Raw genomic sequence first — 17,157 nt, 5'->3', positions numbered from 1 at the left:
GGGGGGGGGGCTCCGCTTGGGCAGGCGGCCGAGCCCCCCCCCCCCGCCCCCCAAACCCCCTCCTCAAATCCTTCGGGCCGCTACGAGGCTGGACCACCCCCCCACACACACACACCCCCCGCCTGGGGGCCAGCCGGCACCGAGCGAGCCGCTTGCCGCCGCCCGCCCCCCCGGGGCCGCTGCTCGAGGGGCGGGGGGGGGGTGCGGGCCGGGCCGGGGAACTACATCCCCCAGCAGGCCGCGGGCCGGGGCAGCCTCCCGCTGCGCCCAGCCGCCTTCAAACAAAAGAGTTTCTCCCCCCGCGGCGGGGCTCCGCGCCGCTCCGCGCCCCGCCGGCCTCCCGCACACCCCGGCGGCGGCTGGGAGCCGGGGGCGGAGGCGGCGGCGGAGGGGGGACCCCGGCGGGCTGGAAGTGCCTGGGCGAGGGAGCTCGGGTTACAGAGAGAAAGGGGCTTGGCCAGGGAGAGGGGAGGTGGGCGGAGGGTCCTTTTCTCTGTCTGTTTCTCTCCCTCTGCCTTTTTTTCTTTTTTTTTTTTTTTTCCTCCCTTCTCCCTCCCGAGCTCTTTGTGTCCCCCCCCCCCCCACTCCCCTCCTCTCTCTCTCTCACACCCCCCCCACCCTCCCCAACCAACCACCACCACCCAACCCCCTCTCAAGTCTTTGTTAGCCATGCCTAGCCTGGTAGTACCAGGGATAATGGAAAGGAACGGGGGTTTCGGCGATTTAGGCTGTTTCGGTGGGAGCGGCAAAGACAGAGCGCTGCTGGAGGATGACCGGGCGCTGCAGCTCGCCCTGGACCAGCTCTGCCTGCTGGGGCTAGGCGAGCCTTCCTCCTCCTCCTCCTCCTCCGCCGTGGTGCTGGTGGAGGACAGCAACAACAACAACAATAACCCGCCGCCGCCGCCGCCGCAGCAGCCCCCGCCGCCGCCGCCGCCGCCGCCGCAGCAGCAGCCGCCGCCGCCGCCGCCGCCGCCGCCGCCGGCCCCGAAGGGCTCGTCGGCGCCCAGCGCCGGGGCGGCGGAGCCCAAGTTGTGCGCGCTGTACAAGGAGGCCGAGCTGCGGCTCAAGAGCAGCTCCAACACCACCGAGTGCGTCCCGGTGCCCAGCTCCGAGCACGTGGCCGAGATCGTGGGCCGGCAAGGTGAGCGCCGGGGCGCCGGCACCCCCCGCCGGCACCCCTCGCCCCCCGCCGCCGCCGCCGCGCCCCGTTGTCGGGATGCCGCGGGGCCAACTTCCCCCGCCGCCGCCGCCGCCCCGCGGCATCCCGCGGGGGCCGGGGACCGCCCCGCCGGGGAGGGGGGGGGGGGACCCGCAAACTTCCCCCGCCGCCGCCGCCCATTGTTAGCCCGCCCGGGCCGGCGGGGCAGCGGCCCCCCCGCAGCCGCCGGTGCCCGGCCGGGGACAAAGGGGCGGCGCGGAGCCGGGGCCCGGGCGAGCCCGGCGGCGCTCGCCTCGGGGTGCTTTTGGCCGGGGGGGGGGTCGTTGCTTTTTTGGCCGGGGTGGGTGGGTGGGGGGATCTATAGGAATGCGCGTGCCGGGCTCGTCGGGCGGTTTGCAGCGAGCCTCCCCCAAGCGCGTCGCTCCTCTGCTTCTGCGAAATGTCTATTTATTGAACGGCGCTCTCCCCCCTCCTTTTACTTATTTATTTTTTTTGCTTTAAAGCCGGGGAGGGGGGAGAGAGAGAGAGAGAAAAGAGAGAGGTGGGTTTGCTCCCCAGAGCAAAGGGGGCAGCTTTCGGCGCCCCGGCGAGGCTCGGCGTTGCGGGGAGAAAAATCCCCTTTGTTGGGTTTCGGTGGGGAAGTGAGGGGGTGTGGTTGTGCGAGGGCTCGCCGGGGCCGCCGAGGCGAGTTTTCAGGCCTAGCACGGATTCAAATAACAGATTAGTGAAAGTTGAACTCCTTCTGCAATCATGTGACTGGCAGGGTCCCTGGAGCGGCGGCCTCGGACAATCCCGCGTGGGCCCCACGCTCGGCTCCGCGCGGGCCCCCGCTGCTGCCCGCGCTCCTCCGTGACAGTGATGCTTTTGTTCTCCTTACGGCTCTGTTCGGAGCGAGGTGGAATGGAGGAGGGCTTTAGAAAAAAATTTATATATATATATATATATATATATATATACACACATACCACACCCACTCTTAAGTCACCCCTCGCCCACCCCCACCGCTCCGGGCTCCGGAGCGCGCCCGTGGGGGCGAGGTGAGCTGCAGGGAGGGCGGCTCGCGCGAAGCCCTCCGTGGCCATTGCGGAAGCTTTTGCAGGGTTAAAACATGGGGCTGGCGAGAGAAGTTTTGTGTCGCTTAAAGAGCAAAAAAATAATAATAGTGTGGCTAAGTGGTTTTCTCTCTCTCTCTCTCTCTCTCTCTCTCTAAGCAAGTAACTTGACGCTCTGGAAGTGTGACGGGCAGAGACTGCGGCTCCAAATCCAGATGCTTCCTCTTGGGTTGGGAATCGAAATAGCCTGAGCGGGGAGTTGTGCAGTTTGACACAGGGGGTAGTGCGGGGGGACGCTCGCTCCGTGAGGCCGATGCTGCCGGAGGGGGAGATGCAGGGGCTGGAGGTGGGCGCGGGGAAGCTGCGGGGAGGTGGGGAGGGGGAGAGGAAGAATATAAATGGCTAATGGCTGTGCATCGTTCCGCTGGAGCATGTTATGGGAACAATAGGGCCTCTGGTGGCTTCGCTCTCTCCCGTGAACGAAGCTCGGGAGCACGCTAAGGGCCCTTCCCCGCCGGCGGGCAGGAGCACGCAGGGGTGCTGTCCTCCCCCGAAAAGCCGGGGCGGCCGCCTCGGCAGGCGTCGGCTCTCGCTCTGGCTTCCCTCCGCCGCGCTCGGCGGCTGGGACCGGAGCAGAGAGAGGCTGAAGGTATGGCCCGGGAGATCCTGATCCTCGGCGGCCCTGCGCCTCTCTTACACCGCTGCGCGCGATGGCAAGCGGCAGCGATTCGCACCAACTTTGCGCCGGTGGGCGCGAGGCGGCGGAGAATCAGGCCCCCTTTGTTTAATAAAGTTAGAAAAGCGAGGGGATTCGATCGGCTGGATCGCGGGGGGGACGCTGGGCGACGCCAGCAGATGCCTGTGTTGTTTTCTCCCCGGGTAACGTCGCTGCCCCAAACTCAAAAGAAGGGGGTGTGTTTTGATCTGTTTGGTACGCAGCAGCGCGCCCGTTGTGCACGGAGTGATGGAGAGGAACGTGGAGACCTGGATTGCTTCCACCATTTTTTGTGTGGATGTGTGCGCGAGGCTTTTCCCGCATCTGGGAAACTGGGAAATGTCAGTGGGCCAGAGCCCTGACTAGGCAGACTCGGCAGCGCTCCATCAGTTAGTGGGTCAGACAGTGTAAACTGTGCCCCTTTAGGGAGGCCAGGGGGCCGGATCCGGGGCTGGTAGAAACACAGATTGCTTTAGCAGAGTCCACCCGAGCGCAGCTCTTTACCCCAGCTCCGATTCTGGCCCACACTTCTTATTTTTAAAGGCCTATAGTCATGTCTCCTGGGTCTTGTTTTTGTTTGGAGGGCCAGATCATGACGGTCTGTTCTCAAACGGAGCTGGGTGCGGGGGCACTTCGGAAATCCGGCTCCTTCCCTGGGGCCAGCGAGCGCTGCGCGCCCCTCAGTGCCTGTCCGGCAGTCGTGCGGGAACCCCCAGATTGCGAGTTTTGTATCGTAACCCCCTTGTTAAAACTGCTCGTGGGGCTGATGCAAGCCGGTTTTCTAAGGCGATGAATGTTTTGAGGGGTACTTGTGCGTAGGGTGATGGACACCCTGGAAAAGAGGACAAAAATGTCTAATACCCAAATAAAAATCATTTCAGGGCTTTAATTGATGACAGGGTTGGGTTTTTCTTAACTTAATGTGTTTCTGATCATCTTATTTTAAAATCGTGTTTCCCGTCTTTGAAAGTGTAACTTAGTGAACGGTACACATGTAAGAGGCCTGGATCCGGACACCAGGGCCCTTTTGCACGCTCCTGGCAATGCCATTTCCACCTGCTTTCAGACTGCCCTTTACTTTGCCAGGAGAGTGTAAAGGCCCTTTAGCATAAATAAGGCTCAAGCCCCATATATTTTTATTGGAACGGTTGTAAGTGCGATTTGCAAAGAGGTTTAATTGTGGAGGAGGGGGCGGCTCCAGTGGGAATGAAGGATGCTGCAGGACGTAAACGCGTGCGTGGTGGCCGCCTGCTCTCCCCGGGAACTGCTAGCGTGCCCTCCCGGAGCCAGGCGCGAGTTTGCGGCGGTGCCAGCCCCTGCGCTAAATTCTAGCGGTGCTGCTTCGGCGGCGCGAGCGGTAGCTGGGTGGGATGGGGGCTCTAAGTGGGACGGGATTGTGGCCTACAAAAAGGGGGAGTTTGGGGCAAGTGGCTGTGCAGGTGCCCAGAGTTGCTTCTTCCACCATATTGCCCCAAGGGTCTGCAGTGGGCAGCTGGGTGGTTGGTGGGGTGGGCCAAGGACTTTTGCAAATTGGAGTAAAAGAGAGGAGACCGGAAAAGGAAGGATGAGGGGATAAAGTCATAACAATCCCTTGGACTGACGTTTATGACCTCTTCTACTCTCTGCCCCTGGTTGGCAATGGTTCCCCTTCCCTGGCTGGGAGTGGAGCCATGACCTCCATGTTTCCCCGCCTGTTGCTGCCGGGATGAGGAGTGGGGATGGCTCCGCCTATCTCGCTGCTCCCCCGTTGCCCCTTCCCTGAGCGCGGTGCGAGCGTGAAGCCCAGCCGTGCTGCGTTTGGGCGGCTGAAGTTCCTAGCGTGCACTGTGGCATGCGCGGACGCTCCCTGGTTCTGGAGCTGGTCTGGGCCCGCGCGGCGCGCTGGGCTGCTCGGTGGCTCTTGGGTGTCACCTGCCAGCTCTTGCTGTGGGCGTTTTCCCTACAAGCCCCTTTCCAGAACTGTGCGTGTTCTCCGTGGGAAGCGGATAAATTTGCCAGGGTGTAAAGACAAAGCACTGAAGTGGTTTGCAGGTGATTTTTGGAGGAGATGATGATGATTTGCAAAGGAAGAGGTTCTTGCAACCCAAGGACGCAGTTGTATTGGAGAGGGGAGGAGATGCCGGGAAGGGTGGAGGCTGTCTGAAGGTGTAGTGCTTTGGCTGTTTGGATTGTGAACTTAAAAAAGGAGCAGAAATCCTCAGCCACTGAGACATTTGGGTTCTTCCCCAGAAAGATAGATGTGGATCAGCCTGATGAAGGTGCAGAACTGACTTTTCTGGCAGGTTTAAATCTGTTCCTACTGGGAAACTGGACGGCTGTCACTGCAGCCCGTGAAGAGGTTTCTGGACTCAAACGGGGCATTTTTAAGGCTGGATGCTGGAGTTAGGGAGACACGGTCGTATTTCTTTGTGTGCTTGGGACGTGCAGGTGTGGAGACAAGGTGGTGGGTCACTTTGGCTTCCTGCTGCTCGGAGCACAGCAGCACAAGCTGTCCGCTCCCAGCCCTATAAGAGTATTTTTACTCTCATCATCAATAGCAGCATCCATTGTCACCTGTACCCAGAGACATCCTTTGATGAAGCATCTCCCAGCCTGCTCTAACTAGCCCGTTGTCAACAGGAACGAGATTATGTGAGAGGGGAGCTTAACATAAATTGCTCTTTCTTGGCAAGGTGAAGTCATATAACAAGAGGCCCCACTAACCCCAGGTGATTGGGCTCTTTGTGTAGCTCCAAACATGCTCTAACGCTCTCAGCATTTAAAAATAGTCCAAGGAAGCCTTTTTCATTGAGGAAGTCTGATAATTGCAGCTCCCCCACCCACCATGTGGAGGTGGATGTACAGCATCCGAGAAGCAGCAAGGGGGTCAGATTCTGTTGTCTGCTTGCTGTGTGTAAATCTCGGAGCTAATGCCATCCGGTCCAGCGGGGCCTGATAACCAACCTCCTTATGCTGCTGTAGCAGCTTGAAATGGGCCTTAAAGGGAGAGTGAAATTGCAGTTGGTGTCACATTGTTATAAAGTGTTAATGAGAATCCATCTGAATTTACACCAGGGAAAAGTGCAGAACGGGATCTACTTTGGGCGGTTTGAACTAGAGGTGGGAGGAGAAAATGGGTCTGGGAGAGAGACAAAGGGAATTTTCTAGGGGAAATGCACACGCTCCGCGCATCGGATCCGGCCGCTGGATGCTACGCTGACCAAATGAACCTCGCCGCAGAGCAGCCGGCCCGAATCTAGGGCAGTGGGAAAGCGGGCTGGCGTTGGGTGTCGGGCTCCCTCCCCCTTTCCTCCCTTTGTCTGGCGGCCTCCTCCCGCTGCGTCCCCGGGGCGACTCGCCTTGCCCCGCTTTCCCGGCGCGCGCTCCGGCTCCGGAGCGTGTGCCGTGGGGCCGCGGCAGGATCGTGCCATGCAGGGGGCCGCGGACACACCCACCCCGATGTGATGCATTGCCGGCGGCCAGCGGCTGCCCGGGGCCGGGGGCTTCCAGCCCGACTTCCCAACTTTCCTCCGCCGCACAACAAGGCGGCGATTGTTTGCGGCATCTGGGTTGATTGGGTTTGTTGCTTTTGGGTCGTGTTGTTTTTTTTGTTGTTTTTTGTTTTTTTTCCCAAACAACTTTCATTGCTAGGTGAAAAAGCTAGAATCGCCGCACCAAAATGAGGTGGTTGCTTATTCGTGGCGTGTTGTTTTTTCCCCCCCCTTTCTTGTAAACACAACTTGCATCCTCAGTACAATAAAAACTCAGTGCACAGGGATTTAGTTGTTTGTTTGTGGTCCTTTTGTGTGCATTTGTGTTTTTTTGACACCACTTTCATCAGATTTTTCAATGCAGCAAAATCTTACCCCACAGATATTCAGGAGGGTTTATTTGTGATGTTCTTTGTGTGCTTGTCTTTTAACATGGCTTTCATCTTAAATGGGAAAAGAATGCCCCACCTTCCCAGAGATATTTGATGGTTGTTTATTTTATGGTCCTCTTTAATTTTATGACTATCACAGAAAAAAGACCAAGTCCTAATTTGCCCTTAGGCTCTTTTCTACCACACCAGCAATGTCAAAGTGTCTTAAGTGGGGTATTTACAGGTGTAATTTATACCAGTGCAGTGTAAAGGAGCCTTAGTATAAATGAGAAGAGGGGTGAAAATCTTTTGTTTGTAGAGATAATTTCTGTCTGAAGAAAACAAGAAATATAGGGACCCAGAGTGATTTGTGTGGTCTGTTCAAAAGAAAGACGACGGGGCCAGATCCTTAGCTATTGTAAGCTGGTGTAGCACCTCTGATGCTTTCAGGTAAAGCCCACGCTCCTAGGCTTTACTGGAGGTATGCCAGCTTATGCTAGATAAGACCCTCTCGGCTGCTCTCAGTAGGGGTGTGTGCCCGTTCAGGATCTGGCCTTCAAGCAGCAGCAACGAGAAGGTTGTCAGTGGGTTTATCTCTGAATTTACACTGAAGTAAAATATCCTGTGGAACGACTCCACAGGCATGGCTAGTTTTTCCGTTGCACCGTCCCTGGGCTGGCATTTATGCCGTGCATGGTGCAGCAGGCACATCCAAGGTTTGGAGCTGCTTGAAGGCCTGTTCTTGCTGCCAGAGCAGCGCACGGGAGCCCCAGTGCAAACAAGAACCAGCCCCTATGGAAAGCCTTTGGGCTTGTGCCATTGTGAGTGAGAAGAGATTCAGGATGGGTCCATGCAAAGTAAATGGCGGTCAGACTAGATGTATCCTACACCCCTCTTACCCTCTTGAAAGCAACTGCCTTGGCTGGAGAGCAGTGGTAGAGCAAATCCTTCAAACCTCCTCTGTTAGTTTTGACAGATTGGTTTGCCCCTAATGCAGGGGTAAAGAGAGAGGAGAATGTGGCTCACTGCATCCAAATCTCCCCGTGATATCCCCCCCCCCCCGCCATTGCCTATGTCTAGTCTAGATTTAGTTATTTAATTTTTGCCAGAGCTAGCTGCTACGCAGATTAATTCCAGTTAGCTAACTGGTCTGGGTGCCAGAGGCTCGTCAGTCCTTAAGGGTTTGTTCATGTATGTTAAGGTTTGTGGCTTACTACAGTAATTTGCAAACACATTTACTTTGAGTCAATTGGCAATTAGTTAACTGAAGTTAAAAGAAAAAGGGATGAGGGGAGGAAATAATCATACAGGCCTCCTTTGCAAAATGCTTTGAGATCTGTGTTGCTGGCAAAAAACAACATAATAGAAGCTAGGTAGTGGAAACGCAAGAAGAAAGGGCCTAATTCTCTCTCTAATGTAAAAATCTAACTGGCAGGGGTCTGCCAGGGATCAATTAGCTGATGTCTGCATACTGCCTTAAAGAGTAGAACACTTACAGCAAAGTTGTCTATTATTATAGTTCCTACAGGTCCTTTTCTCCTCTTAGTTTTACATTTTTAACACCACCTACTAAGCAGTTCGCTCCCCTTTTAATAATCCACCGAGTAAAGCAGTTTGTTGCATGTTGTTTTCAAATTTCGGTTACGCACGAATAAAGCCTTTCATTAAAAAAGCATATAGGGCAAATTTCATTAAAAAAGCATGTAGAACTACACTGCTCCTTGGGCCAGGATGTAAAAGGCCACATCCTGATCACGTTTTGGTCTGCCAGAAAGGGAGTGGTGTGAAATAAGGCTCAGCTCTCATTTTCAGTGGCGCAGAGCGAGGTCAGGGTAGGTGCTGGGACAGGCTGGCACTAAGTGGGTAAATCAGGTTTAAGCCTAGCCTGATTTTTAGCTGATGTAAATCAGTGCGGCTCTCTTGGAAGTTGGTGGAGTTATCTGGATTTACACTGCTGATGGCCTGGCCTGTTGTCTGCACTGATTTAGAGCTGCTAGAGATCTGGGCCACTGAACCTGCTGGGCTGATGGTCTTGATGGAGATGGTCTAATTTCCTGTGGGGTTATTTTCTCCAGTTTTAAAGCACAGGATCCCCCATCTGTCTGTCTCTGCAAAGCTGGCTTTCCTGTCTGCAGGCCTGCACGGAGACCCTCCCTCCTCCTCCCCCTGCTTCTCACACCATCGGCTGCACCATGCGTCCTTTTGTCCGTTTCTAGATCTTCCCTCCCCCTCTCGCGCCGTGCTCTCTCCTTGCCTGTCTCCCTTTTGCCTTTCGGGGTGTCTTTCCCTCTACCTCCCCACCCCTAATTCCTCTCCTCCCTCTGAAAGATCACAGCTTGCCTCTCCCTCGATTTCCATCACCTTTCCTCCATCCGTAACTCCCTCCCACCCTCTCCCGCTCGTGTAACTCGCTTACGTTTGCCCTCATTCATGTGTATTCCTTGCCACCGCTTCCTTCCATCTGTCCCCAGCATGGAGCCCCCTTCCTTTGTCACCGCTCTGCTTGCCTGACCCTCCGTGTCGCCTCCGTGATTGTTTCCTGTCGTGCTGGGCTCACATCCCTCTCCCCCCATACGCAGCCATTGTCCCGCGCCTTAGAAAACGCAGGACCCAAATCCAGCCCTGACAAATGCGTACCTGAGGTTCTTTCGCAAAGGAGAGCGGGTCTCGTGCTCCTGGGAGGCAGATGTGCAGGACGCGGGTCGCAGAGGAATTTGGCGAACGGTACTTCGGTCCTGGGTGATGCCTGGAAGTCATTTCCAGCGTGGATGCTCGCTGCTAACACCCCCTTTCTTTCCATGTGACGCTTTGGTGATATCCCTGGGGAAATGGTGGCATCTCAGTTAATCTTCCTAAGATGGAATCTCCATCTTTGGAGCCAGCGTCGTAGGAGCAGGGCAGGCAAATGTCTGCCAGGGATGGGTTAGGGAGAGCTGAGCCTGCCCTGGGGCTGCGGGCTGGCCTAGGTGACCCCTTACAGTTGTATCCAGCCTTCCCGTGACTCCCTGGGATGAACCTTTATCCTGTGATTTTGTCTGGGTGTTTTTATTCTACGCTTGCGTTGTGCCTAGCATGGCAAAGTCCTGTTCTTTGACTGAGTTTCCTAAGTACTAATGATACAACGTTGTAGGTAACCATCAGTCCTCATCAATCATTCAAAAACTTTACTAAAGAACGCACTGCAACTGTACTCTAGGGTGCAAACTCAGTGAGGAGTAATGTTCGGGCTACATTGGGCTCGCCAGGGTTTCTAACTGACCAGGATTTGGGGGATTTGCCCTGCTCTTTGTTGGGGTCAGATCAAGCATTTCCGTTCCCCAGAAATGTGAAATTAGTGGCTTAGAGATGGGTTTAATGAAGCATCATTACAATGTTAATTATTTTTGGAAGTTTTGTAGTAACACAGAGCGAGAGACAGCTACTGTCACCCTTTTACAAATGGGAGACTGAGGCTCAGCGAGCTGGAGCTAAAAGTCTGAGGAGCTGAAAGTCGCACGGGGAGCCTGCAGCAAAGTCAGCATTTGCCCGTACATGCCCTGAGTCCTAGACCAACGCCAAAGCCCCGTGCCGGGTCTCGAAGCTATGCCAGGAGGCTTCGATGCCGCGCGGTCTCCCGCAGGTCGATGCGGCTGCACCCCGGTGCCCGCGCGACGCTGCGAGACGCGAGCGTGACCCGGCAGGCTGAGCGCGCTTCGTGCAGCTGTAGCTATTGGTTGCATCGTATCGCGGCGCCTGCCACCGCTGCGAGCGCGGGGAATTACTCGTGTTAGCTGTAGTGGCACAAGGCTCCGTTTTTATCACTAAAGGTGCGGGGTTCAATTCTCGCTAATGATACGCGGCGGTGGTTTCGGTACGTTCCTGTAAATACCCTGATGTGGCAAGTCTGCACCTCGTGAGACAAGCGCCACATCAGTGGCAGCACTAAGTGAGTGGCAGCCCTGAGCTCCCAGCTGGGAGAGATGTTATTTATTAGGGTCTGCGTAAATAGTAATGTTCCAGCCCACGAGCTGAGGAATCTTAATTTCTTGGTTGCGGAAGCATCGTTTGTGGGTCATCTCGTGTTCAAAGTACGATGTCGACACAGTGTGTTGTGGAGAATGAGGCTTGTGTCAGATGAGCTGAGGAGAGGGCAAGAAAAGGGCTCCGTTTCGGGAGAGGAGATTGCTGGGGTGGGGAGGAGGTGGGGGATCTCACGCAGGTAGGTTTCCATGCCGTGTCCCCATCCTCTCGTGTCATGAGCAGCGCCCCGAGTCAGCCTGATGCAGACACCTGGATTTCTTGGCAAACGGGGGCAAGACGCTGCCCTTATTCCGTCCGCGCTGGTAGAAACGCGACGCCCTGGAGAATCCCATTCCCGGGTGTTGCTTTGAGACCCGAGCTTGGAGCGAACCTGCCGAGCTGCACCTCGCCTCCCCCCGCCGCAGAGGGCCCAGCCTGGACACGAGCTCGGCGCTGGGCTTAGCGAATGCTTTCGGGCACCGAGCCGGGCTTTTTTGGAGAGTGGGGTCAAAGGGAGAGCAAGGGGGAGCGCTTAGAAAACCGCCTGCCACGTCTGTAAAAATCCTTAGTTGCTTGATGACATCCCAGTGCCATCGAGGAACCTGGAGCCGCGTTTCTGGGCTCCAAACTCTCTCAAAAAAACACGATTTGGAAGCCAAGGCACACTGAAAAGTCTCTTGCCTTTTTTGGAAGAGCAGAAAGAAGTTTTCGGAGCCGCAAGGAGCAGGGGGAGTAGGCTGGGTGGGCTCCAGCTCCCTTCTTCGGGGGGGACCGTGAGAGCACGGAAACACTGCGATGGCAGGTGACCTCGGGAAAGGGCCAAGCGCCTGGAGTACCGTAACGGGGAGCCCTGCGGCCGGCCGCGCTTTTTATACAAAGCTCAGGGCCGAGGGCAAAGCGCAGCCCTCGACAAACCGCCCTCCGCTTTCTGGTAGCAGCAGCCGGCTGGGTGCGACGCAGTTCCTCACCGAGAGCCGGGGGCAGCGGGGCCGGGCCCGTCCTTGGCACCCCCCCGCCACGCTCGGTCCCCAGAAAAGGGCCTGGATTCACCCCAAAAGCCTCCCTGTAGCTAAAAGTCCCCAGGAAGGGCTCTCTGCTCCGATTTAGGGCAGCCGTTGTCCCCCGTTACCCCACCCGCCGTGAGCCCTGTGGCGAAGGGGCTCCGCGTCAGCCATCGCTGCCCGCCGACTCACCGTCCCCTCCGCTCCCTGCTGCCGTCTCCTCGCCTCTCTCCTGCTGCCCGCCACAAAAAAAAAACCCCACCCGGCTGCGTGGGGGTGGGTAAAGGGAGGGTTTCTGAGGGGGGTTTCTCAGGGGGCGACTGGTTTCGGAGGGGCTGAAGGGGGTTGTGGCGGGGCAGAGGGGGCGGCGCGCGACATGGCGGCTGCCTCGTGCCAGCCCCTGAGGGGGAGCGTCTCAGCGGGGGCGGCCAGCAGGGAGCCTTCCTCACGCCCTTCCCCACGCCAAGTTGAGGGGGGAAAATACCTTTCCCGCCTCCTTCCCCTCTCTGGCAGCCGCTCCGGGGTGGTGCTGGGCCTGCTCGCAACATGGCGGCTCGGGGGCTTCTCCTCGCGACATGGCGGCTCGGGGGCTTCTCCTCGCAACATGGCGGCTCGGGGGCTTCTCCTCATGACGTGGTGGCTTGGGGGCTTCTCCTCATGACATGGCGGCTCGAGGGCTTCTCCACATGACGTGGTGGCTCAGGGGCTTCTCCTTGCGACATGGTGGCTCAGGGGCTTCTCCTCACGACATGGTGGCTCAGGGGCTTCTCCTTGCGACATGGTGGCTCGGGGGCTTCTCACGACATGGCGGCTCGGGGGCTTCTCCACATGACATGGCAGCTTGGGGGCTTCTCCTCATGACATGGTGGCTCAGGGGCTTCTCGCGACATGGTGGCTCGGGGGCTTCTCCACATGACGTGGCGGCTTGGGGGCTTCTCCTCATGACATGGTGGCTTGGGGGCTTCTCATGACATGGCGGCTCAGGGACTTCTCCTCACGACATGGCGGCTCGGGGGCTTCCCTGAGGAGACGGGCGGGCGGCGGGAGAGGCGGCCTCTCCTCTAACCTCCCTGCCTTGTTTCTCCCTTTCTTTCACCCCCTCCAAAGGCTGCAAGATCAAAGCGCTGCGGGCGAAGACCAACACTTACATCAAGACGCCGGTGCGGGGCGAGGAGCCGGTCTTCATGGTGACGGGGCGGCGGGAGGACGTGGCCATGGCCCGGCGGGAGATCATCTCGGCGGCCGAGCACTTCTCCATGATCCGCGCTTCCCGCAACAAGGCCGGCACCACCTTCGGCAGCGCTCCCACCTTGCCGGGCCAGGTCACCATCCGGGTCCGGGTGCCCTACCGCGTGGTGGGCTTGGTGGTGGGACCCAAAGGAGCCACCATCAAGCGGATCCAGCAGCAGACCAACACCTACATCATCACGCCCAGCCGGGACCGGGACCCCGTCTTCGAAATCACCGGGGCGCCGGGCAACGTGGAGCGAGCCCGGGAGGAGATCGAGACCCACATCGCCGTGCGGACGGGCAAAATCCTGGAGTACAACAACGAGAACGACTTCCTCTCCAGCAGCCCCGACTCCGGCATGGAGAACCGCTACTCGGAGGCCTGGCGGGTCCACACGCCGGCCCCGGGCTGCAAGCCCCTCTCCACCTTCCGGCAGAACAGCCTGGGCTGCATCGGCGACTGCTCCGTGGACCCCGTCTACGAGACCCCCCGGCTGAACGACCAAAACGACTTCAATTACGGTTACCTCTTCCCCAACTACGGCGTCAACAAGCAAGATCTCTATTACGGGGTGCCGGAGTCGGGCGCCCCGATGTGGGCCGGGCAGGAGAACACCAACCCCGTCTCGGTGCTCTTCTCCAAGCAGCAGCGATCCAGCAGCACCGGCGCCATCCACCCCAATTCCCACCGCTCCCCTTCCTCTTCCATCCAAGAGCCCAATCTCTCCGGCCTGCCGCGACGGTCGCAAGGGGAACCGCTCCAAGGGTTTTCCAAGCTGGGCACCACCGCCGCTGCCCGGACGTCCGTGTCCAGCAGCCGCGAGTGCATGGTGTGTTTCGAAAGCGAGGTGACGGCGGCCCTGGTGCCCTGCGGCCACAACCTCTTCTGCATGGAGTGCGCCGTGAGGATCTGCGAGAGGACTGATCCCGAGTGCCCCGTCTGCCACGCTGCAGCCACTCAGGCCATTAGAATATTTTCCTAAAAAGACAGAGCAGGGCGGTGGGGTGGGGTGGGGTGGGGTAGGAAGGGGGGGAGGCGGGGAAGGGGGGGGGGGTCCAGGAAAAAGAAAAAAAGAAATGCTGATAATAATAATAATAATTAATAATAATAATAATAATGACATCTGAAGAACAAACGAATGAATGAAAGAATAAATTAATTTAAAGAAGAAGAAGAAGAAGAAGAAGAAAAGAAATTATTTTACAAGCAATGTATGTTATTTTTTAAAAAAAAAAGAAAAAAAGAAAGTGAATAATAAAATTAAAATGAATAGCAAAGCCAGAAATTTTGAAGGGCGAACGATGCTCCAGCCTGCGATGTCTTTTTTGAAACAAGTACTCTGAACGCACACTCGGATCTCGCAAGCAAAGCGGTTTAGTTCCATTTTTTTGGGTGGTGAGATTGGGACTTCTCTGCGTTGAGCAAGCCGGGCCGTCGCGATCGGACGGGGAAGGGAGCAGGGACGCGGGGAGGGCCCTGCCGGCCTCTCTTCTCCAGCCACGGTCGAGCTTCCTCTTGGTCTGAAGCCCCCCACTCTCCTCCCCCCCCGAGGGATGTCAGCCCAACTGGGAGCTCAGAAAGAAACAAATAGAAAGAAAGGAAAACGGATGATGGGGATGTAAGAAAAAAAATAAAAAATAAAAAAGAAACCATCGACCTCTGGGAACCTGTTAGAACGAGGGCACAACTGTATTACCTCAAAGATTTAAACAAAAAAACCACAGCAGCTAAAGAACTTTTATTGTTTTCCTTTTTTTCTAAAAAAAAAGCCGCAAAAAAAACACAAAAAAAAAAGAAAATCAAAAAAAGAAGAAGAAGAAGAAATACAAATGACGCCGGTGAAACTGAAGAAGGTTTGGAAGAACCTATTGGAATCACACTGGGCGATTAGCATTTATTTTATTATTCTGAGCCACCGTGGAGTCTGGGACTTTGTTCTTTTTTCCTTATCCGAGCAGGGATTTGTTCATCAGACGAATCAGGAGTCACTAACAGGGTATTTCAAAAGCAGTCTTGAGTTCCCATCCGTGGGGGGAGTGTATCGACTTCCGTCTTTCCGTAATTCACTCTTCAGCCTCTTTTTCCAAGTGATGCCAGCTGCAGCTACACCGAACACACACATGCACACACGCACACGGTCACACACACACGCGCGCACACACGCGCACACACACACACACACACACACAATTGTGCTTTTCTTTTCTTAAAAATATATATATATATCGCACCAAAACCTAAGAGAGACGATCATGCAATACAGGCAATGAGCCCATATGAAACCAACATGCATCCCAACAGAAAGCCAGAAAGCAAAAAAAAAAAAAAACCCCGAGTTTATATATATAATTTTGTTGTCGTCGTTTTTAAACTGGACCAAAACTTTTGTTACCCAAAACCGAGTGGAGGAAAAAAAAAAAAAAGAAGAAAAAAGTGTTTCTTTATGGACCAAAACCTCTTCAGCTGTCCTTTACCTGGATCTTCCTGAGGTTGGCCACTTTTATATATTATATTTTTTTCAGAATGAAACAAACAGAAAAATGAATTGCCTTGTTGAACATCCTTTGATCATTTCAAGACTCCTGGTTTGGTTAAATCAGATACTTTTAAAACCGTTGGGGAGAGGATGGGCTTCGAATCTGGCTTCTGTGCCGATGCGCGCGAGATGCAAGCCAGCATCTGGACAGCATCAGGTTTGTTGAGCCAGCCTCTGGATGCCATGGTGGCAGAGATGTGTGTTGGCTTAACCTGTCCAGTTCCAGTATATCTATCTATAAATATATGTGTATATATATATATAGGCACTGAACTCATCAAGCACCTATATATATATGTATGTGTATATAAAATTATATATATAGTCTGTTCTCCCACCACCGCCGCTTCCCCGTTTTCCTACCCCTCAACTTCTGCTCACAGATCCTGGACCCTGATTTAGAACTGAACCGGCAAAGTTTCACAACTTGGCAGAGACAGTTCTACAGCGAAACAAAACAGAACAAAACAAATAATAATAATAAAAAAAAAAATCGCCTGAGATTTTTTTTTTTTTTTCCCTTCAGTTACAGGAGACTTTATTTTCATCGTAATAATGTTCCTGGGAACATCCCCTCCTTCTGCTCGGTTCGTTACGGCTGGTTCCTCGCCCCGCGGCGGTCCGCTCGAGCCGCCCGCCGGTGGCCAGCGGGGCGGCCGGGCTCGCCGGCGGTGGGGATGGATCAGGAGCCCCCGCCGATCTGCAGATTTCGGGTGGAGGGCTTGCGAAATGATGTACCTCCACCGGTTTGCATCCACGGTAAAATATTGCGGAGGGGCGAAAGGTAGCCGGCGGGGCGGACGACTTTCCTAGGTTCTGTAACGGATGCTGATTGTTATGATTTTTATCTTTATTTTAAGGTTTGTTTTTTTTTTTTTAAGGAAAAAAAAAAAACCAACAAACGATGCTGTGCTAAAGGGACACTGGCAGGTCGGATTTGTCCTCACCTCCTCCCCAAAGCTTTAAGAAATCTTTAGCCGGCTGCTTCCCGCGGGGCCGGGGTGCGCGCGGCAGCTCTTCCCGCGGGAAGCGGCCGGGGTTCGGACCCGCCGGAGCGCGCGTGGGCCGGGGGGGGACGGGGACCGGGGCCGCCGGGGGCCTCGAAGCCGTTCCCCGCGCGGCCAAGGCTTCGGAGCCCCGCTCCGACCGCCTCCTTCCCTAAAAACCGGCCCCGTTCTCCTTGGACATCCGGCTTCGTTTTGCTCCCAGTAGAAGCAGGGGAAGGGAGATGGGGGGGGCAGGGGGGAACCTGCCCCCTCCCCGCGCCCTCCGCCTCCTCCGCTGTCCCCCCCCCCCAACCCCACCCCGGGCTTGTAATTTTAACCGTTCTTTGTGCAAATTTGGGCAAACTCCCCCCCCCCCACCCCACTGATGTCAAGACGTTGGGGCAAGAGCCGGGGTTGGGGGGGGGCGGGTGGTGGTGGTGGGGGGCAACCACCCTTTGAAGGGGCGCGCGGCAGCGCTGGTGTTGGCGGCGGAGGGGGTGTAGCTGGCACGGCGGCGGCGGCCACCGCTTGCCCGGCCGCCTGTCCCGTCCCCCCCCCGCCCACCCTAGGGTGGGGGGGCGAGAAGGGGGGGCCCCCGATGTGTTAGTTGAGTGACTATAGTCGTTCTTGGCTGAGT

At 56.2% G+C, this 17,157-nt stretch overlaps 1 protein-coding gene across 2 annotated transcripts; it reads left to right on the top strand.

Annotated features, from left to right (window-relative positions):
- The first annotated feature begins 418 nt into the window (after nt 1–418).
- On the top strand, nt 419–16,756 carry MEX3A (mex-3 RNA binding family member A). Of its 2 annotated transcripts, XR_011136632.1 has the most exons (3): nt 419–1,141; nt 12,875–15,487; nt 16,061–16,756. XR_011136632.1 is itself a non-coding variant. In XM_068922356.1 (2 exons), the coding sequence occupies exons 1-2, from the start codon at nt 670–672 to the stop codon at nt 13,978–13,980; spliced, it is 1,578 nt and encodes a 525-aa protein (XP_068778457.1). In that variant the 5' UTR covers nt 419–669; the 3' UTR covers nt 13,981–16,756. The 2 variants fall into 2 exon arrangements, 1 of the variants encoding a protein (XP_068778457.1); XM_068922356.1 differs by having other exon boundaries at nt 12,875–16,756.
- The last annotated feature ends 401 nt before the right edge of the window (nt 16,757–17,157 follow it).

The sequence above is a fragment of the Struthio camelus genome, chromosome 30 (genome assembly GCF_040807025.1).
Source record: "Struthio camelus isolate bStrCam1 chromosome 30, bStrCam1.hap1, whole genome shotgun sequence".
Classification (NCBI taxonomy): Eukaryota; Metazoa; Chordata; class Aves; order Struthioniformes; family Struthionidae; genus Struthio; species Struthio camelus.
Note: the sequence above shows the minus strand (reverse complement) of the source record. Positions and strands in the feature narration are given on the sequence as shown.

What these genes read in the sequence shown, in the direction of transcription:
- MEX3A (XM_068922356.1), top strand. Translation starts at nt 670, where the DNA reads ATGCCTAGCCTGGTAGTACCAGGGATAATGGAAAGGAACGGGGGTTTC. An exon ending in CGAGATCGTGGGCCGGCAAG is followed by an intron (nt 1,142 to 12,874) that starts GTGAGCGCCGGG and finishes CCCCCTCCAAAG; the next exon opens with GCTGCAAGATCAAAGCGCTG.